Below are 23854 nucleotides of genomic sequence, written 5' to 3'. Positions count from 1 at the left end.
CAACATTTTTATAGACAGAATAATACTGAAATGCCAAAAATTTCTATAAGTAATAAAACTAAAAACAAAATAAATAAAACTTGGTACTTTTTTTTCTCTTTGCGTAGCACTGTCTTTGTTGAAATCTAGCCTAAAAAATGCTGTTTTCATTTGGCAACACTGTATATTTGTAACCAAATATATATATATATATATATATTTAACTGCTTAACAAACATGGCTTTAGGATCAAGTATACTTGTGATCAAATGCAGCATAAACAATTTTTAAAATAACACAACAAAGTAATATGATAGAGATTTAGTGAACAAGCAAGCTAAAAGTCAAATCCACTGATGCTGATTTCAACGCACAAACAAAGCTATTTTACCCCCCTCCCCACAAAAAAACTTTGGTGACAGTGTAAAATGTATCATTTGATGTGTATCAAATTAATATGCTCATCTGAAATTGGCCAGTCATTCTGAAAAATGATGCATTATGTGGTTAGCTTTAATTTCCACAATGCCTCTAATTCCTGTAATGTCTAAGTACTTTACTTCTGACAGACAGGTACTTTTCATTTTAAAATTTTGTCTCAATTCAGTCAGTAATATAGTTCATTTGCATTATCTTTATACAAAATTTTAATGAGATATGTAATGTAATAAATTCTACTATGCAAGTGATTTATGTAAGAAATTCAATAGTGAATATCTAACACTTATTCTTAACACATTCCAGTATAACTAATAGCAACACTGAACTTACCTTCTACACACAATCTTGAAATGAAATATGAGAATCGTTTATATTTCTTTATATAGTCAGGCAAATATTTACATACATTTTCAGCTCTCGTACCTGGTAATGCAAGGTATTCAAATGCACTGTAAAAAGATAATTTTATAAGTTTTACAGCACATTTTGGGAAACTTGAACAAACAAATTATGATGTGAAATGGAAAATAATCAAAGATACTGTGGGATAAAATGTTGTGCTAAATAAAAGCTTTTTTTTAAATCCTTACTTAATGTCTCACTTAAGCTCAAAATTTTTTGGTGTGACCTACAAGATATAATACCAATAAAGAAAACTATTTGCATTTAATACTTTACTTTTTCTTATGAGGATTCTTTGTACTAATATTCCATTCTTTTGAAGTTTTGCTAATAGATTTCAAAATGTCTATACTCTCTTCTAACATACTTTTTACTTCCAGGAATTTTGAATATCGTTCTTCTGATACACATCCAATTTTATAACCTGAAAATAAAATCATTTTTCAAATAATAAGAACAGACTGATTTAAAATAAGTTCTGTTCTGCTAATTTTACTACACACAATGTGCCCACAAAGTCCTTATGTAGCCTTTAGCCTTTATTTTTATAATCAGTAGTTATGGAGATATCCTTTCAATTACAAGAATGTATTGGATGATGTAAAATTCATGTTATGACATTTTTAAATTAGAAGAGTCCATTTTGCAAAGATTACATAATCTAATACTTTATATGGCCCCTCAAACTCTCTACTTATCTTTAGGAAAATTTTATACTCTTTATAAAAAATAAAATAAAAGCTTGACTCCCATTCAACAAATACTGACTGAGATACTTAATTTCAAAATTTGGCATTTTTGTTGTCATTTTTAGTTTGAGAATTCAAGGTTGATTTTTGCCCCCTGAAATATTTTCTTCTCTGATTTAATAGTCTGTAACATTTTTTAATTTATAAATTTTGCTTCAACTAGTATGTTAAAAGAACTATCATACAAGTAATTTATAAGTTTTCAAATGCTAAAAATATTTTATATTATATATATATAGTACATATATATATTCAAATATAGGTTGGTTAAATAAGTTACAGTAATTCAAGGTTGATTTTTGCCCCCTGAAATATCATTTCATAATATTCTTCTCTTATTTATTAGTCTGTAACATTTTTAAATTTATAACTTTGTTTCGACTAGTATGCCAAAGGAACTTTCAATACAAGTAATTTATAAGTTTTCAAATGCTAAAAATATGTTATTAATATTCTTATGAAGTTCTATTAATTTAGTATCACAATCATACAAAAATTCAATGCACTAAAATAATTTTTTCTTTTTAATTTAGGCAAATAATATTATGAACTGGCTACATGCAGGCCTGCGCCGACAATAGGTGGAAGGTTGTGCGGTGCATGACGGCGCCGAGTCAAAAGGGCACCGGGTGATCATTAAAACAAGCAGTTTGTCTCGCTGCCTGTCCGAACAGGAAAATTCTTGTCTTATTTGAACAACCCTCCGAGGATCGACTCAGGTAAAATCTGAGAAGCTACTAATTAGGATCTGTACTTAGATAGTCTCGGCTGTGGGTGTTTAAAATCAGTCTCCACAGGACTGGAGTCATCGCTGGCGATGGCTGTTTCAGGCTTGGCACAAACTGTATGGCACTGTCTTGTCTGTTCCTTTGGTTGTGGTAGAGCTATATTGTCAGACATTCATGGTTATCAGGAGTGAAACACCCCCATCAATGGAGCTGGAGAATTCAGTAAACCTTTAAACTTCTTGAAGTTTCCCAGTGGGCACCTGGAGCCTAGCCTCAAAACCGCATATTCGTATCCTTCCTTGGTTTTGCTCTGGGGGTGCCTAAAGCCGACATCTGTATACCATGACATAGTGTTAGCAGGTCAGATTGGTTGTCCAGTCTGTCCGGGGTTGGGGCCCCTGTTGATGGCAGATGTTTTTTACCATCCTTCCAGAACAGGTACGTGGAATGTGAATTGCTGAGTATTCCTGTCGACTCAGCCTAGTTGGCTTGACCGATAGGTTAGCAGCTTCTTGGATCACCTTCAAGGATGTTAAACTTGGGATGTTAGACTGTATTAAGGCAGCCTCAAACTTGCCAGGTCTGAGTGCCTCTTCCTCTTAGCACATTGTCTTATTTAACCGAAAGTTATAACTAGGGCAGGCGTTAGTCTCTGGTGTTCTCTTCTGTCTTATTTAAACGTGAAAATACGTGATGCCGATGTGAATGTAAGGGTATACGCATTTGACAATTTGCTTAATCCTTATTTTGTGTCTACTGTTGCAATAGTAGTAATTTGTGCAACATTTATCTTTTTTGTGATTGCTCGTTGTTATTATTTTTCTACATAAAAAAAAGTAAGTGCAGTTGCATATTATGTTAAACTTAGGTTAACTTTTTAATTCAGAAAAGCAACGATTTGAGAATAATTACTCGAAAACTGTTTACCTCTCCTGTTTGAACCATTGTCGTATTTTTGGCTGCATAAATTACTAATATCTAAGCCATGTTCCTTTAAAGCAGTAGTTCTCAACCTTTTGACTAACAAGTACCATCTAAACAAAAACTGAAAAACTTTAGTACCACCACTACATTTACAAAGATTATTTATCAGTTTCTCAAAGGTTAAAAAAAAAAGTGTATTTTGCCTTTTGCACAACCTGCTGGCTATTTGTATTAAATATGCACACATAAAAAATATTCAATCAAAAATTGGTTACCATTTTTATTATCAAAATTCATGTTATAATATTTTAACTCTAAAAATTTAGTGTGAAATTTGGGCCTGATCTTTATGTCTGGTCTAATTTCACTTAGTTTTAACCATAAATTAAGATCCACTTTTAATTTTATTCTCTATTTATTATTCAAATACAACATGGAAGAAAATCCTTCTTCCCACAAATAGATTTTGCAAAAAGGCAATAAAAATTTAATGCATTTATTTGAAATGCCTTTAAACAGTCCGTCCCCCCCCCCAATTCAGCTAAAATTTAAAAATTCTGTAATTTTTAAAATCTTTAGTTAGAGTTTGATCTCAGGAAATTTCTATCAATTATTCTTTTTCTTCATGAGACCTTTGAATTTAATAATTAAATTTTCTTTGTTTCTTTGTGTAATACCTATTTTTTCCTTGCGTACTATTGGTTGAGAATCGCTGCTCTTAAAGTCTTTAATAAGAATGTTCTTCATCCTTCACCGGTCGTATCTGTTGTAATACAAAATATTAAAACCTTTCTTCAATACTCATGTCCGTATTTCCTAAATTAAGATACCTCATACAAATTGTTATCTGATGGCTGGATTTAGGGGTACAATCAAGTAAAATAGAAAAATGCTTTGCCTGTTTGACCTTATTAAAAATAATTTGCTTTATATTATCCCCTAATAAGCTAATTATTGAATTTTATATCCAATGTAATGAAGCATATTTTTTAGTTTGAATTTTATTAATATATGCAGACATGATAGGGTCAAATTTTGTGATCATTTCTATACACTTTAAAAATTTATTATTATTTTCGAACAATTTGTTATTGGAACCACAGAAGGTTAAGTTTTGTTTGGCTAAAAACTGAATGGCATAGATAATTCTTTCAATAACATTGCGGCAATGCTTAATCTCTTTTTTAATAAAATTTGAAATTCCAAATTAACAAGTTTATTCTTTCATAATCATTCTCAAAAATTGGATTAACTTTTTTGTTGTTTGACAAGATTCGACAAAAGTACATCTAAAAATATTTACATCCATTTTTGTCTTTTGGAAAACTGAAACTCGAAACCAGGTTTTGGTTAATATTCAGGACCATTTTCTATTAAGGCTTGAACTTGGGATAGCAATAATGGACTTGGGCATAATCCGGAATCATCAGGCACAGGCAAATGCGTATCTACTGCAGAAATTGTAGATTTCAATAGTATTTCTGCTGTTTTATTCGACTGGCTGCATTGACATTAAAGGTAATTCCTGGGTAAAAACACTTTCTAACTCTTTCTGATTATTAGGTTCTTTTGGTAATTTTAATGGTAGCTGAGATGTTGATGGACAACTAGTGCTAGTAGCGTCAGCTTGGGTATTCTGTGGGTTTTGGAAAAACTGATTAATTTATTAAGTCTTCCTCTCCCTTTCTTTTTCTTCATTACATTCTGATACAGTAACAATTTTTTCTGTTTTTTTTTTTTTTTTTTTTTTTTTTTTTTTGTGATAGCTGGGGAAAAATTAAAACAGAAAAAGGGAAAGTAGAAAATAACTATTATAAGGACTATTGCATAAAACACTTCTTCTTAACAACACTCGGAAAGTCACTGTTTGAAATATTTTACCTTACTTCTGAGAAAGTGAGTACAGTACAAAGTCCATAATCCGGACTCGTCGGGAATTTGGCGATTCTGGATTAAGGGTTTTTCCGGATTACAGATCATCAATTTAAATCTGGTAAGATGGCATGCAGAAATTATAGAATTAAAAATAGGAAGAAACAAAGAGCAATTATGATCTAAAGGGCATCAAAATTTACAAAAACAAAGCTTAATATTTATTTGTTTACTTTATTAAACATTTCTTTCAATGTAAGTTGCTTCTTTTTTTGTGCTAAACGTGCATGCATAAAAGCATTACGCACATGTATAAAGCATACAAAAAAAAAAAAAAAAAAAGTTTGTGGCTTTGAGGTCCGGATTATAGATCTTTCCGGATAATGGACGTCCGGATTACAGACTTAGATCCATAAGATCTATAAGATCTAAGTCTGGAGGATGGATTATTATGGAGTTATATATGGAGCTAATGATACTATATATCTTAAACCACTGCTTAGAAAATATATGAACTATTAGATAAATACCAAATAATTCAAGGAGGTGGTGGTACTCTTTTGTTTATTAAAGTACATAATTCAAATTTAAAGTATGTATTTAAGACGTAATGAAATAATGAAACATTTTCCTTCGGTTTTCCGTATATGTAAAATCGGAAAATGGCCAATTTTTCAATTCAGAATACCTTGTATATTTTTACTTCACTTCAAATCTCAAACAGATATACTTTAAATTCAGTGGTACTCTGTAAATATGTCAATCCTTTCTTCTCAAAAGCTAATGATTTTTGTTTAATAATGTAAAAAAATCATGTAAAAAATCTTTTTTTCAAGTAATTTTGCTCAAATCATCACTTTTCTGAATTAAAAAGCTAACCTAAGTTTAGCATAATATGTAACTGCCCTTACTTTTTTTTTTTATTTTTTTTTTATGTAGAATAACAACAAGCAATCACAAAAAAAAAAAAAAAAAAAAAAAAAAGATTAATGTTGTACAAATTACTATGATTGCAACTGTAGACACAAAATAAGGACAAAGCAACTTGTCAAATGCGTCTATGGCACCCTCTGTACCCTTCCATACGCATCGGCATCACGTATTTTCATTCACTTATACTATTTACAAGATCAGTTCAACTTATGTCAAAAACTGCAAAAAGCATTAACTGATAAAAATAAAAGTGATATAAAGAGTATAGATCTTATGGATGAACTGCAGTTTTTGCAAACTTTTGGAGGAAATGTAGCATCACCGGTTGAAGCTCTATGCTATATCATTGTCAAGAGCATAGCGGTGTGCAGAAAAGAATTTTGGATATATCCCTAGATATCAGCCTTAGAGTATTTTTTTGTGCTCCGCTGTAATCACAGTTTGAACCTTATTGTAAACTATGCTGCGAACAACAATTTATTCAGTGCAAACTTATTAGATATGTATATCAATTTGTTTTTAATTTTAAGGTAATAAATAGTCTTCAGCAATATATTTGGTATATTATTTCGCTTCGCTTGCAGTGTTACTTTTTTATAACATGTTGTTGTTGACTTATTGTTCACTTGTCTGACCTATAGTCGGGCCAAGCACACGAAATTCCTCGTGGGAACGAGCGCAAGATACGTTTGTTCTTGGCAACAGCTTTGAGCACCTTACAGGTGACAGTGCGATTTAGCTCAATTTTGCCCCCAATTTTGATGGACAGCATCCTGGGGGGGGACGGGTCCAAGTGTCTAGCACTTCTCTTTCCCTACCACTAACCTTTCGAGAGGACTTTTGCCTCACATATTTGGAGCCCCATGCCGCACGCACACTATACATTTAATAACATTTATGCCTTCTCTAAGATTCAAACCCGGGCCCTTCGGCACGGCAAATAGCAACACTAACCACTCTAACGATTGGGAGGCTTTTTATAACATAAATGAATGTGTCATTCTTCAATAAATATGTTGAAGTGTGGGTTTTAACAAAGCACAAAATGTTTGCATATTTAGATAAGAGATAAAATGTAATTGTTTTGGTTTTTCATATTATTATGCTAATAATAATGCTTCATTTTAAATGTTAACCATAAACAATGTCCCTTTAATATCGTCACTATATAAAGGCACTCGCTAGACATTTGCACAACGATGCCGATTAGGCTTGGCACGAGCCTGGTTACATGTCAGTACTCAACCCTGCAGTGCTTTTAAGGTTTAGTTATTTGAGTATGACAAAGCACACAAGGGTTTAAATGCCTAAGGGGTGGCATACCTTCATGAAGGATTTAGGGGGAACTGGCTGATATCCAAATTATACATGGGGAATATCCTGAAAACCAACAAGCAGCCAATCATTTGCTTAGGACCGAAACCATGTTGAACTCCTAGTATTTAGTTATCCAAATTACTTAGCCACTAAGGGGCACCAATGCTTAAGAACATGGATTCTATAAAATTATGTAAATAATATTTCTTTTTTTTTTTTTTTTTTTTGAAAAATTACATACTGATAATTACTTTCTATGATAATTTGCATAGATATGCTCATAACTTAATTTATTAACATCAGAAAGCTTTTTTCTAAACTAATATTTTATTTTTAGTTATACACACTTATATACAAGCAAATATTTAAAATCAATTTGAATACAACCCTGAATATGATCTCAAACTTTAAAATTAAATATATTTCAGTCAACAAGATTCCCACATTGTATATTTTATTTTTTTTATACTGAGCAGGAAACTTTTCTAAATATAATTATAGGTATGGAGTTATATATTTTAAATACAACTATAGGTATGTTAAAAAAAGTTAACTGTTTTAATATTTACAAAATTGATTTCTTTTAAAATTTTAAAATTCCAGAACATGAATGTTTGCTTATTTTGAAATACTTCTGAAACTAGAAATGTCTATGACCAATGGTTGCAGAAGGACATCTGCGAGCACACTGTATAACATATTTACATGTAATTAAACACTATAAAAAATTAAAAACACATTTTTAATATTGTTATGAAATGTACAAACGCGGTAGGATGGCTTCCCAGCAAAGCAGTTTTAGGGTTGCCATAAAATATCAAGGAAGGCAGGGTTGCCACATTTGGTGACAAAATTGGCAATATGCCATGGACGGATGGAGAACCTTCTGGAACAAATTCTTACCGGTTTAGCCTAGAATGTTCTCGAACGCAAGCCGAAAGCTATATAAACCCTGCTGGTCTGCAGTCAGTGAGTGCCTCGTCTAGTGCGAGATAGTTAGTCAGTCCGTGCGGAGTCGATCGAGTTGACAGCTGGCCAGCGAGTGCTGAGTGCGTCATCGAGTTCATGGAAAAAGTCTCTTAGTGTATCGCGGTTAGTGCATTGCCGAGAGAGTGTATTCAGCTCCGGTAACAACTGAACTGAAGAGTCGGGAGCTCTGCTCTATGTGTCGTCGAGTGCATCGCGAGTTGAGGTGTAGCGTGGAGAGTCTCAAGAATATGTGGAGTTCTGAGAACGACTGAGCAGAGTCAGGAGCTGTACTCTGCTCTGGTGCTTTCAGCGAAGCTGTTTCCACCGTTATAGCCTGATAACCTGAAGGCTGGGTCGCTGATTGTTCCGGCGAGTTTATAGTAGATCTTCGACGACTGAAAAAAGTGACTTGTAAAAAAGGTGTCCTGGTTAATACTGGCTAAATAAAGTGTGTTTCGATACTTCATCAAGTGTCTTTGTTATTCCCTCCAAATCCACGAACCCCGTATGAACGTGAAGGAAGAAAATAACGTAACAACTGCTGTCAGAAAAAAAAACGTAACAATATTAAATCAATATTTATAATTCAGTTATTGGCAGATTTCTACTCATTTCTCACATAGCTCTTAGAATGTAAGACACAAAAAAAGATATTATCATGCTGTTTTTTACTTGACAAAATGTAGCTTCATATAATTCAGCCTTCAAATTTTTCTAGATTAAACACACCAGGAAAATTTTGCAGTTTGCACTTATACATAATAAATAAAACAGCAATAAAGTATATAAAACAGCATGCAATAATCAAAATATATAATGAATATATAAATATAAAAAATATGATAATTAAAATAATGAATAATTAGATTTACTGAATATATAAATCATTAGCTCTAGAAACAGTTATGGAAAAAAAAAAAAGTACCTCTTTCTGTTAGACGCAAATCAGCATTATCAGGTCTTAAATACATTCTAAACTCAGCTCGGCTAGTGAACATACGATATGGCTCAGTAGTACCAAGAGTTGTTAGATCATCTATTAAAACACCAATATAACCTTCTGTTCGTTTAACAATGAAAGGATCTTTTGCTTGTACTTTACAAGCAGCATTAATTCCAGCAATAATTCCCTAAAATATACAGTTAAACATCTGCTTTCATTTTAAATTCCCTTTTATATTATAGCTTAGATAAGTAGTTATTAAAAATGATACACATAAACAAACTTATAATAATATATATATATATGAGTTAAAATAAATACAATAAAATTATCAAAATAGAAGAGAAACAAGTCAAAGTGAAACATAAAATTAGAAAGCAATAACTTTGTGTATAGCATAGATTTAATCAAGAACTCAATCAATTTCAAGGGCAAACAAGTACATGTCCTTCTTCATTACGAGCAAAGAAATCTGTAAGCCTGGAAACCAGCGAGTGCAATAGTCATATTAATATACTATGGCAGTAAAGCGAATGAGAAAGCAGCACCATCTGTTGGCAAAAATAGAAGTGAAATTGAAAAATTAAGCTAATAGAATTTTAAAAGTGTTAAGATGGACTGGATTGGACTTAAACTTGTACTAATGCCATCACAATACGAGCATTGTGCCTGCTGATTTCAAGTCAAGCAGATTTCTTTGCTTCTGATGAAGAGGGACATGCACCTGTTTGCCCTTGTAATCAATTGAGTTCTTGACTAAATCTATGCCAACCACAAGGTTGTTGATTTGCTAACAAAAAAATTATGCTGAAATTCTAGGTATTATTATTTTGCATCATTTTTTGTTAACACATAAGCAATCTCATTCTGATATAAAATAGACAATAACAAATACAAAATAATAATACATTTATTTGCATATTCTCCCTAGATTTTCAGCATATGATTAAAACATTTTTGATGCTATGGCAGTAGCATGCACAGTATGAAAATACAGTAAATTTAATGTGGAATTAAAAAGAATAGTATTGAAATCAATAACTGCAATTGTTTTCTCAGAAATATTAAATGCAGTAATAGTAATCTATCTATCTGCAGGTTTGCATTGTTTAATTTGCAAGATTTTCTTTAACTCTTTGCTTCAGAAATGAAATAGTTGCATAATTTCCCCCTCCAAATTTTTAAGAAGTAAAGCAGAAGAAATAAGTGAAAAAATATAATACGTATAAGCTTATCAAGCACATATAAACTAAAGAACAAAATGGAAAACTCTAGTCAAATAAATGATATTTCTTTAGCAGGAGTCCAAATTGTAGCTAAAGAGGCAGTAATCCAGCAGTGATGTCATTTCTATTCAGAATAACATGTTTCAATGACTAAATATGACTTTGCTTTGGATTTATTGTTCAGCACTACTACGCATAAAATATTGTATTTATACATTTACTTGCATATATCTAAATTAGGAAAAATATTAACAATTAAAATAAACAAGCATTTTCTTCATACAACCTTTCCTTTTGGAATGAACTGCACTAGAATAAGGGTTCTCTAGTAGGATTAGCACTGGCCCCTTGGGGACTGATGAAATTTTAAAAGGGATCAATGATGATACAGGGGTTGAAAGCTAAATAGGCTTTATTATACTGACCACTTGCCAATTAGTATTATACTTAGTATAATAAAGCTTCTACTGTACCAATATTATACTATACTGAGCACTTGCCAATTGACATTGGCAAGTGGTCAGTATAATAAAGATCAGTGTTTGCAGACATAATGACTGTTTTTAGTGTTTTATATATGCTTTTCATACTGTAATAGAATTTTTCCTTGAAATTGTTAACACTATGGCAACACAATTCATAAAATTAAAAAAAAAAAATATATATTATACTTGGCTGATATATATCGTTGCATGCGTAAGGGTTCGTAATGGATTGAATGCACACAGAACTGATGAGAGCTTGACAAAATTTATTTTCTCAAGAGAAACACTACAGTTCTGAAACTTTCCACAAAGCACTGATTCTCGGTTTCCCAGTGCACAATCACTAGTTCCATTTCAAACTACTCAGAATATTAAAAATAATGCAATGCAAAGTGCATCTAAAGGATGAAACTCGCACAGAGATATCAATACTCTGAAGTCAGCTATGAACTAAAAACTGACAGCTGATGCTCTCTCCAGACTTGCATAGATTTCCCCCATATACTGGGGAATCTCCAGTACCTTTCATTTCTCCTTGTGCTATTATTTTTGTGGACATATTTAACTTCTTCATCATTAATTCTGAACGGGTTATGTCCTCAGAGGCAGAATGCAGTTCGTTATTTTTGAAGTCCAAGAAAAAACTGAATTTCTTAACTGAATCTGCAAAGGTCTACAATATTTGCTACAGTGTGATGGCAGGCAGCCCTTCCAAGTATAATGCTAAGGTTTACTTTTTAATTGATGTCGATTTTATCCCATACAGTCTGGAGAGTAATACAGGAGGCGTCCAGATGAGTTTCCTTTTCAATTGCTGAGCCAAATCTTTTCGGATGATATAACCTTGGCTCCTGTATGAATGGTCATATTAACAAGAAACTCCTATGATATGTCTGATGATGAACAGTCAGCTACTGCGGCCACTCACTGCAGAAATCTGAAGTGCTTTCAAATGGGACTTCTCAATATCTGGCAAATTCCACCCTGCGAGATGGCCACTAATTAGTTTCCATCTTCTTTGCTGGAAGCAACCTTAGCTTCTGTGCCTTGGGGTGTTCTTTTGCAGTTTCTCCGTATGTGGCCTTTTTGTCACACCTATTCCATGTCAAGGTATAGTTAAATTATTGTTAGTTAAGTAGTTAGTTAAATTGTTGATCCACTGGCTCCTGGACATGAGCAGCTTTGACTGTGTGGTGGTATCTACAGGCATCTATGCTGGTGGTATCTACAGGTATCTATGCTTGGTAGTGCTTTTTAAACCCTTGACATCTGCTATTCACAGGACCTTCTTTACCTCAGGATCCTGGATGCCATCTATCAAGTACTTCAGGAACAGTATTTCTCTTGTTTCGAAGAAAAAGCCTTAAAACATGAGTTGAGACCACTTTTCAACATCTGTAGCAAGCTCCTGGAGTGTTTTCATGGGCTTCTGTTGGCAAGATTTTAACTGAAGCCTGCTACAGCCTTTTAAACACATCTCACTAAAATGCAGCTCCAACATACCAGACTAAGTTTCGAAGTCTAGCCTCTAGTTTTTGCGAAAAGTTTGGAGGATATCTGCTGCGTCTGCTCTCAATGAAGCGGCGAGATGGCAGGCCTTAGTTTGGAAATTCCATCCATTTGCATCTGCACTACAGAAAACTGTGTCTTGTACACTTGACAGGAGGTCTTTCCATCATATGTATATAACTTCAGAGAGGGTCGAGAAGACATGGCTAGTAATTTAAAAGCGTCAGAATTGTTTTTTGTTGAAATTAAGGATTTCTTTAAGCTGTCAACTTCCTTGGTGACTGCAGCAGAAACTTTGTAATCAATTTGTTGAACAGCTGAAATTTTTTCTTTGATTTGTTGTTTGACAGCAGAAACTTTGTAATCAATTTGTTGAACAGCTGAAATTCTTTCTTTGATTTGTTGTTTGATAGTAGAAACTCTTATTTTAGTTTGTTGTTCAGCAGCAGAAACTTTCTTCAATTTTTTCAACTTTGCTTTCAACCACGTCTATTTTCCTTTCCACAGCTTCACATCTTTTTTCTATTATGGCAGTAATTTCTCTTTTCATTTCTCTTGAGCTGTTTCAGTATCTTCTTAAACAGATTTAACTGTTCTTTCCATTCTTTCTTGGCCTCCTTTCATATCTTTTTTAATGAAATTTATGGGCCCTTCTATCTTATCTTGGAATGCAGAAAAAGGCTGTTAGCAGCTGTCTTAATTGCTCTTCTATTGCTCTTGTGACCAACACTCAACCACAGTCCTCATACCAAAAAATGCTGAGTGCATACAAGTTTCTAATGGAATGAATACACACATAACCAATGATAGCTTGAAAATTTTTTTTTTTTTTTCCCAAAAAGAAACACTTTATAGTTCTGAAACTTTCCATAAAAGCACTCATACAGCTCTTCTCAGTATCATAAAGCACAATCAGTAATTACACTTCAAATTTCTCAGATGTTAAACACAACACGATACAAAGTGCAATAAAATGTGAAGCTCGCACAGAGATCTCAATACTTAAAAGTCAGCTCTGAGCTAAAAACTGAGCGCAGATCTCCAGGTTCTAGGTTCCACTATATGCAGAGATTATTGTGTATATTTACACAACTACAACTTGTTTCAGCTCGCTGAGGTGGTGCCCGAGAGAATGCATGACAATAAAGGCTCAAGACTGATGTAGGCCAAAGGCAAGGAGATGAACGGGAGGTAAAGAGAGGTGACTCTTGTCACTGAAGCTAGCAGCCAGCATCTTGAGACAGAAGGCGCCAAAGTAGTATCTGTGAATTACACATTCAAATTCACCCCAAAATTGGCATGTAATATGTCAAACTGCTCAGAAAATATATACAATATGATAAAATTGAAAGTGAGCACTTAGGAATATTTTACAGTCCACCAGAAGAGAATAAAGCGAAGTTAATCTTAACTTAGAGGCAGTCGAGCCCTGATTGTCTGTCAGGGTCTTAAGGCTGTCCAGTGCAATAGAGTTAAGTGGGAAAGTTATCAACCATCATGAATGCTGCAAGTGGAAACAAGTATCGATCTTCTTCCAGAATTTCATAGTGGAAGGTGCCAAAATACTTCATTGTCATACATTCCTTGGTATTTCTGAAGAAGCATTCATTTGCTATTTTCAGGAAACTTTCTACAGGTTCAACTTTTAAGTCTGTGCACAAATTCGTTTCTCACACAGTAGTGAGAGTTAGTAATGACAGTTAGGAACTTTGACTGTACTGTTTGAAGTTTATAAATGTCATTTCTTGTAGCAGCTGCCCATGCCAGAGAGGCATAAGTGAGAATGGGCTTGATTACTGAGAGATAGATAATCTCTTCTTGGTTAGGTCAAGCTTAGAACATCTTATGATGGGAAGCAGTAAGTGCATGACATATAGAGCTATGTGTCTCACAAAGTTAACATGGTCGGTTTAGGTGAGGTGGTCATTAATGTAGACTCCCAAACATTTGTCTTTTCTCACAATCGGAACAAGTTCATTGAACAGAAGTAGGTTCTTGATGACACTGTTCCTCTTGTATTTTGTAATTATTAGCAGCTGGGACTTTTGGGCACTAATGGTGACTTTCCAACGGCTGCAGCATTCTTTGATGGCAGGAATATTCTCTCAGGATTTATATAGATAGCTCCCTGGCCATTACGAAATCTCTAGTACTTTCCATTTCTCGAAATTACTGGAAGGCATAGACAGTTATATAAAAGGGTTGGATACAGTTACAGTAACATATCGAGACCAATTACAGTTATTCAATTACAGCTGTATAAGAACCAGACTAAAATGTTGGCAAATGGTTGCAAAGTTTAGCAACTTTTGACAATTTGTGTCCAGATTTGACTACAAAAATTAGTTGCTAAAACTATCAACAGCTTGGCGATATCTCGCCAATTTAGCGAGTATAGACATTTACCTCAATGTTAAATAGACTTGTCCCTGAAATGTAACTTTTCCGGCACTACTTCATTTCTTACGGCATTTTATATTACATTATATAAATGATACAACAATTTTACATATAATGCCTCTAAAATAATTTACATATATACAAAATTTGTAACAATATTCTTCATTACGAATTTCGTACATATGTAAATAATGCTACACAAAATAAAGTGCAATAAAAAGACTTCAATCTCAAAGAAGCTATAATGATAGTCTTCAGTTTTCGTACCAAAATTGACTTGCTTATATCAACACTGAATTTAAATATATTCAGTTGCTTTTATAATTTAATGCAATTATCCCTTATTGAAAAAGATCATATTTTGTTAGGAGACATATTGTTGTATACACACTACTAGCAAATTTAAAAGAATTACAGTGCATTTGATCTTGACATTGTTATGATACAAGAAGAGTTGAATGCATTGAAGAAGGATGTTCAAGCCCTTCTCCTTTAACTAGCATAAGCAAGATTTAGTTATATCAATTATTTACTATGGAAAGTAAGAAACAAGCTGAATATTTTTTAATGAAGTAATTTAAGAACTAAGTAATTTTATGCCAAATATTAAAAACAATTACATGAATACATTAAGTGTAGCCATTATATTAATTAAACAATTGTACCTAATAATCTAATAAATAATTTTTTATTCAAAACTTTTGTTCCTATTTTTATTTTAATTGTTATTTTTAAATTATTTTTGTGCAGTTATTTGTATTATGATTACACTGTATACTATAGAGAAAATGGTGAAAGGGGCTGAAGAACAAAATTATTCTTTTAAAAGAAATTGGTAAAAGAAAAAAATTGGGAATCCCTGGATTAGAATGTTGGTTGCTGTTGGTATGAAGCTTTTATTTTAATGCATTCCTACTGAAAGCAAGCAATAAGATGATTATTAAAGATACAATTTTTGGTAATCGCATTTTGGATGATTCCAAGTAGTTTGGTGAGGGTGGGGGCAGAAATTCTTTTAAAAATAGTAAACAATTTCCGATAATATTTAAGAAAAAGTTATTAAACCAGAAGTTTCTACCAAAAGCAAAATTACAGACCAGACTTAAATATTTAACCTTAATGTTTTCCGCTTTCATTCTTTGAATTTGCAATGTTTTGCTCTTTTTGACATCTGTATAAGCTGCTTAATTCCCTTCATCTTAAATTTACATTATTTATTCTATTACTAAGGCTATCCGCAAAGTCCTCCAGTTTTCAATTCGCGGCACATTAAAAAAAAAAATTATTTTGTAACTGCTGGTAGAAAGTAACATTGATCAAAGTTAATATTTAAATACACCTTTTTCTGCTCATGTTGCATTAATTCTAGCATATGTTGTGGCATAATTTTTGTTTTAGTGTAGTGCTAAGAATGGAGAAATCAAAAGTTCCTTTTTATAATATTATGCTCTTTAATTTAAAAAAAGTAAAAAATAGTAGTCATATTGCTCATAAGTTTTATGTTATATATGGAAAACTGCTCTTTCTAATAACATAATTTGAAGGTGATTTGAGAAGTTTAAGCGTGAAAATTTTAATCTCGTGGATGAAGCTTGTTCTGGACAACCATCCTCCGTAAGTAAGAGCCTACAACAAAAATTCAAATTAGCACAGTTCAAGACTAAATATAAAAATAAATACTCATTAAATATTCCAAAAAGTAAATTTGATCATTTGAGGAAGATTGGGCATGTGAGCTGCTATGATATATTGGTGCCTCATATTTTAACACAGTAGAATATGCTTGCTCGAGTTTCGACATGTGATTCTGGATAAAAAGAAGTTTCTGTTTTTAAATAGCTTTTTACTGAAGATAAGATGCAGATACTATACAAGAATATTACCTCCTTCGCCCCAAAACAAAGATCATTCGGTAAGCTGAAAGAACATTCTTTAGTAACACTGACAAGGGGGCCATATCCTCAAAACACATTTATGTACAGTACTTATGTATTAACGCCACGACAGCTGCAGATCCGATGGTTTTTAAGTGCTGTCAATCTACACCTAAAACTTTGGCGACAAATCATAAATTAAAACACTTTATTTAAAAACAAAGTAGTCAATTGGATTTCGGTGGAAAATGGGCCGATATAGAGTTTAGCATAAATTCAAAACAGTCTCTATTTTCTTTGACCTGATGCTGTCACCATATGAACTCTGCTAAATAAGATTCTAAATGATGTCTCGCTGTCCCCTTATATCTTTTGTTCCTCCATTTAGTACTGCCCCACATTCTCTCAACTGTTTGTGTATGAACGCCTGTATCAGGATCAATAAAATTATTTTTATGATTAACTTTAGCATGTAGGAATCTTTCTTTTTCTATTCTGTTTGTATGGTAATCCTTCCAACTGTCAGAATAAATTGTGCTACCATCTGCAATGTTTTCAATAATTTTATTAAGAAGGGTAGAGCCAAACGAATCTTTCGTTTCTCTACAAATACCACCAAATACCCACTGTTCGGGTAATACTCAACCACAATATATTTTTACACTTAATAAAAAAATTTCAACAATTTCCACAGTGCAATCTGGTCCACCTACCTTCTTGTTTGGTTTATTTGCCATATCCAAGACACATAATTCACACATGTAATTGTTCCAATCTATAACACTTTTATCCGATAAATCAAGTTGCTTTTCATTTAATTGACATAAACTCCTCGCACCAGCAGTATATAAATCTCAAAGCTGAACAAAATGGAATTCTGCTTCTTTCATAACAGTTGCCTTTTCTAAGTCCCACTTGCTGATCACACTGTCTTAAATTACATTTCCAAAACAAACGTTTACCAAAATAAAGTTTCATATCATGCAAATTGGCACATTTTCGTTTTTTTGGTAAAATATTTCGCCCCGGAAAAATAGAATTGCATCTTCTTCTGTGTTTGGCAAATCCCAAAGACGCATTTTCGTAGCACTAAAAAATGGTGTCAAAACTTAGCAAACAAGGCAAAAAGGAATCCAAAAGATAACAATGTGTGAATAACAGGATTGTTATTGGCGCATCAGCGCAACTACTGCTGCGGTGGCGTTAATCCGTAAGTACCAGTAGAACTACAAAGAAATGGTGTACATTATAAACTGTTATTTCCAAATCAGCCAATAAATTCAGAAAAATAGTGTCTCCAAACGGCAATTTTAAAAGCAGAAATTGAAACAAAGTGTCCAGAATTGACCAATTTTCACAGTGTTGTTTTCCATCATTAAAATGTTCATTCCAACATTTTGATAAATTTTGGATAAAGACTTATTGAGCATGGCTGTCATGTTCAGTGTAACCTCCCATATTCACTACACCTTGTCCCCTCCTCATGTCAGTTTCCTCTTTTCCAGAGTTTCCTCTTCTCATGTCATTTTAAAATTCTCTGAACAGTTTGGAGTTTACTTCTTTTGGGACTTTCAAACAGCATTTCAATAACTTTTTGAAGAAAAACCTAATGAGTTTTTCAAAAAAGGAATTTTTCTGCTGCTGGAGAAATGGAAAAAAAGTACTAGAATAAAATGCTGCTTATGCAATTCAACCTAATTTTCTAATGTTTCTGTATGTTAATTCTGTATGATTCATAATTTTCTTCATTTTTATTCATCACATAAATAAAAAAAATTCTGGATGATCCAATACAGTATAATTCCTATAATCTACCCATTTGAGACTAAAAGTTATGTGGAATACAGAATTTAGCAGATAACAGGTAACATCTTTCTTAGCTTACCATTTTTATTGTTTCAGTTTTACATTACAGTTATACTTTCTGCAAATATGTAACTACCAAAACATATCCATACTTTAGGTTAGGTTATTTAATTATGGCAAAGCCTCAAGGGTTATCTGTCTAAGGGGAGGGATGCCTTTGTAGAGGACTTTCTAAGGGAAACTGGCTCGTATACACGTTACACACGGGGAAAACCACAAAATCCCCATGCAGCCAGCCCGTTCGTGGGATTCAAACCTCGGACCGAACTACCAGTGTTCAGCGACTTAACCACTCAGCCCCTGGTGGGCCTCCATACTTTAGGAATTATATTATAAAGATCTATGGAGCACAAATCTGTTATATGTTTTCATAACAGCTTTGTGAAATAACTATTATATGTTTTACCCCCCCCAAAAAAAAAATTGTAGTGGAGATTAAAGGTGGGGGAAAGAAAAATACTTTCCCCGTGACTTTTTTAATGCATTAAAATAGTTTCTGTTAAAGAAAATGTTATATTCACCACTAAAATTGCATTCAAAGTAATTCTTAAATGAAAGAAAAAATAAAAAGGCAAATAAATACACTATTTACAAGAACCTTTACAGTAAGATTTTCCTTAAATTTAATATTTATACAAACTTCACCATTAGTTCTGCACACGAATAAATAGCATTACTATCATTTAAAATTAAAAAAAAAAAAAAAAAAAAAAAAAAAAAAAAAAAAAAAAGATTGGTGCAGATTTTGAATAAAAGAGTAAAGATATTGAAGGTGACTAGACACAGGTCCCTATTAATCACCCTCTTATTTGTGAGAAGAGGGATTTTTTTAAAATCTATGTTAAATTAAGATTTTTTTTTTTTTTTTGCTTAATTTAAAATTTTACATTCATGTGTTTCTTTACCAGTTTGAAGACTATTAACAGTTATTAAAAACTGCTAAAATATTAAAGTTCTTAAGCTATTTTTTACCATGTTTTCTATTTTTGATGCTAGAAAAAATCTGTACAAGTGCTACTTTTAATAAACTATTTCTATTTAACACATATAACATCCCTGATCCTTATGAAAAATGTAAACACTACTAGGTGCATTTAAGTCGGAACTTGAAGTGTCTGAAATATTAGGAAAAACAAAATTCTTTATTAATCATATAAACACAATACTAGTTCTAAAATACAATGGAATACATATCCAAATGGAAAGATTTATCTAAAATGAAACATTTGCATAGATTTACAATCCATGTTCACTACAAAACAAAAGGAGTTTGCAGAAAATTTAGCACCTATTTAGCATGTGTAGAAAATACTAAATAACTTCAGTAATAAAAGAATTGCTTCTTCAATCAAAATATGTTATAAATATAGGGCATTTTTCTTACAGAATGTACTGCATATACAGAAACAACTATCATTAAATTTGTTATGCTGAACTTTCTGAAATCAATAGTTTTTTGTCTACAATCCAAAAATGACACAGATTACAAGCATTTGTAAATTAAGCAGTCGTCAGCTATTCAAATTCTACTGAATTAAAATTTTATTAATAGCTTTGCTGCTCTGGTTAATATAGTTGTTAGTGTTGCTGCCTACGGTACTGCTGGACTCAAGGTCAAATCCAAGAGCAAGCTTGGATGTTTATAAGCATATGGCATATTTGTGGCATGGGCACTTAAAATATTGAAAGCTAAAACTTCTTTCAAGCACTTTGGTGGTAGAGAAAGAAGGATGGGAGACTCTTGGGCATGTGCCACAGGGATTTTCCTTCAAAAATGGGATAGCAGCACTGGCCATAGTAGTATTGGATCCTAACGCTCTTGCCAGCAACAAATACAATTCTACACTTCTAGCCCTGATAAAATTTGAGAATTTGCTTTGATATTGCTGTCAGATAGGTAAGATAAATCATAATACTTATAACTTTATTTAACACATCAAAAGTATCCAAAAATATTCTTCTCACACCAGTAACATTTTAACTATGATTCCATAATGGGTTTTTACATATAAAGATTCACTTTTCATTTTCTCCTTTTTAGAATTATATATTATACAAATAATTTGCTCTATGAAAATAAATGCATATAAAATTAGGACACTATTTCATTTTCACTGCCCCCATGATAAACCACCAAATTATGTTGCCCCCATGATAAACCACCAAATTATTCAACACTAAAAACATGTTACTCAGTGATATAAAAAACAGTGCTTTCTCTTTTGACTTCTATTTGTGGAATTTGGCAAATTGCATGACATTTTATTCTTTTTTCAGTTTAAATATTGCAAAAATATTTTTCTTTAATTTACCAAAGAGTGAGGAAGATGTCATATGATTCATCTAGGAAAAATATATATTACCTAGCAATGCATAAATGGCAACAAAATGAAATTATATGTAAACGAAAGTATGTGGAGGTGCAACATAAAAAGTAAACAAAAAGAAGAGCATTTGATTCGACAACTGGTTTAGCAGCTCCAAAATACCATTCCTAACAGTGCCGTGTTTCATCTAGTGTTGGAAATAGGAACTAAAGTTGCTTAAGTGGTGCAATAAAGAGCTCAACATCTATCAAAATACCACAATTGACTGGAACAATTTTATGACAGAGGTTTGTTAACTAGATTTACTTTGACAGCCTAAAGGATGAATAGGTGGCCCTGAAAAAATAATTGAAATTGATGAGAGTTTGTTCATATGGTGAAAAAACAACACTTACAGGGTACTTATACAACAGTGGATATTGGGCAAATTATGCTGTGAAAGTGGCAAGTGCTTTCTTTTTCAGGTTCCAAATCAGAAAGCAAGAACATTTTCAATGATTGTAGACCATGCTGTGGAAGGATTGACAATATATTCAGATTGTTGGAGAGCTTATACAACAGACGAGCTTGATAAAGCTGCTTATAGACATTTAACTGCAAATTACACATATTACACATTTAATTTTGTTGATCCAACTATGTGCTCACCCCAAAATAAGGAAAGATTGTGGCACTCTGTTAGATGGCGAAACAAAAAACAAAGGGATATGGTTCAACATCGTCTAGAGCAGTACATTTCGGAAATCACGTGTAGGAAATCCTTTGGGAAAGATAAGCCTTTTGATATTAAAAGCAATTGTAGAGATATGGCAGCCACAGACTACATGCAAGAGTTTAAATTTGGTGATAATTTTGGTGCTATTTTGATAACAGAGGCTGTGAAAATATAGTACCGAAATAAGTTAAAATTTCAACAATCACCTGTGCTGCTGCTTCTTCATAACCAGTTGTACCATTTACTTGTCCTGCCAGAAACAGATTTTTTACTCTAAATGTTTCTAAAGATGGCTTCAATTGTCTTGGATCAATGAAATCATACTCTACACCATAGCCTAGAAATACAGTGGGAAGGACCAAAAATACATTTGAAGCAATTTCTAACAAATACTGAAAATGAGAAATTTCAAATTTTGAACAGTAGGCGTTATAAATATTGGCAATGTAATTAACAATAAAAATATCTTCATAGCATAAATATTCATTAAGTTGATTTTAATACAACATTTAAGTAAATATGCATACTACACACAAAAAAAAAAAAAAAATAGGGGGACAGTTCCCGTTCTACTGGGCTGATTGACGAAATTCAAATTGTGTTTTTCATGTCTGGAAAGCGCGACTTAGGATATGCATTAGATTTATATATAGCACTGTCCAAATATAGGTTTTTTTGAAACTTTTTCTGAAATGACATGCACATTTACTTCCATATTTCGATTTTACGACTCAAATTATGCCAAAGTGCCAAGTTTTGCAAAAATCGCATGAGTAATTTAAAAAAAAAAAATAGCTCTCAAAATTTTAGTTCCTCAATGCTAATTTTAATTTGATGTATATTTATTAATACGTTTTTTAAAATTAAAATCTGATGCTTCCTTTAACATTTTGAAATTTAGTTTCATTCCAAATAAAATTCGCCCACTTTTTATGATTTGCTTTTAAAATTTGTATTTAAAAATAATTTTTATAAATTTTTTGAAAACGTTTTGAATTATAACCTATAAAATGTTTACCATCACTTTAAAGTAGACATAATTCTAAGGATACCTGTAAAAAATTACAGTTTTTGATTCAAAATTTCCGAAGATATATGTGAATTTATATATTGGCACGTTTTGAAATTTGGCATATTTAAAACGATAATAACATCAAATGTGGTTTAGGCAATTTGTTAAAATTATTTGAAAGTAAGAATGATGTGACTTTTTTCCAGTCCTGCATAATGGAAATGAAAGGAAAATAGGTTGCCATATATTAAGAAGTTCGCCACATGAATTATTCGTGGCGCGAGAAAAAATTGTGCCAAGATAAATTTTTTAATTTCTTCGTAAATTTCGCATAAGATTTTACAAAATTTAATATTTAGGCATAGTTTGAGTCGTAGAATTGAAATGTGGAAAAAAAATGATATGTTATTTCAGAAAAAGTCCCATTTTGTGTCAAAATACCTATGTTAAAATAATGCTATATTTAAATCTAATATATATGCTAAATCGTGCTTTTGAGACATGAATTTTGTCAATTCGTAAACAATAACAAGACAGGAGATACAGAATTGTCCCCCTCTTTTTTTGCGCAGTGTACATATGCATTACACAAGAATAGCCCTTTTCTTTTTCAGCTGTCTCACAGTGCTTATGAACATACATGCAAAGCCACTTTTTTTCAGCAGTATGTACGAATATTTTCTGTGCAAAGATTTCATGGTTTACGCTATCGTACATAACACACTGAGATCACCTGCTTTCAATAGGAAATAGATATTTATATATAAAAATATGAAAAAAATAAATTTTTAAAACAACTCATAATGATTGATTTAATGATATTTCCCCCCCTCTTTTATCTATTCACCTCTTTTAAACCATATTAGTTTTACTCAGAAATTATGCTTTCATAGTCATGAAAATATTTGTGGGATTCTATGAAATTGTTATGCAGAAAAATATTAGCATTAAATTTCTTCTGCCATGCCTTATTAAAAACTTTCTTCTCTGAACCTGGTCTAAACCCATTAAAATACTTACAGCTTTGCAAAGGTGTTTCATCCCCAGCACCTTGGTATTAAGTCAAAATTGTTTTCAATAATAATTAAATTTTATCTCAATTCACTTCTAAAAATAGTTTCTCTTTAACTTGTTAAAGTCTCTACACATGATTCACATAAAATATAAGTACACAATCTTTTCC

General features: G+C 32.3%; 1 protein-coding gene across 4 annotated transcripts in view; it reads right to left on the bottom strand.

Annotated features, from left to right (window-relative positions):
• LOC118205204 (5-taurinomethyluridine-[tRNA] synthase subunit MTO1, mitochondrial) overlaps positions 1–23854 on the bottom strand; it is a 121289-nt gene that overhangs the window by 32601 nt on the left and 64834 nt on the right. For all 4 annotated transcript variants that reach the window (XM_035377499.2, XM_035377506.2, XM_035377516.2 and 1 more), the window contains exons 11-14: positions 21866–21996; positions 9240–9444; positions 1099–1246; positions 751–869 (exon numbers count right to left, since the gene is read on the bottom strand). In XM_035377499.2, coding sequence (XP_035233390.1) covers positions 751–869; positions 1099–1246; positions 9240–9444; positions 21866–21996 — 603 coding nt within the window. The remainder of the gene's footprint in view (positions 1–750; positions 870–1098; positions 1247–9239; positions 9445–21865; positions 21997–23854) is intronic.

The sequence above is a fragment of the Stegodyphus dumicola genome, chromosome 5, assembly GCF_044657685.1.
Source record: "Stegodyphus dumicola isolate Sdum_Otavi_A_Nest chromosome 5, ASM4465768v1".
NCBI classification, from domain to species: domain Eukaryota; kingdom Metazoa; phylum Arthropoda; class Arachnida; order Araneae; family Eresidae; genus Stegodyphus; species Stegodyphus dumicola.
This window is presented reverse-complemented; position numbering and strand designations above follow the sequence as displayed.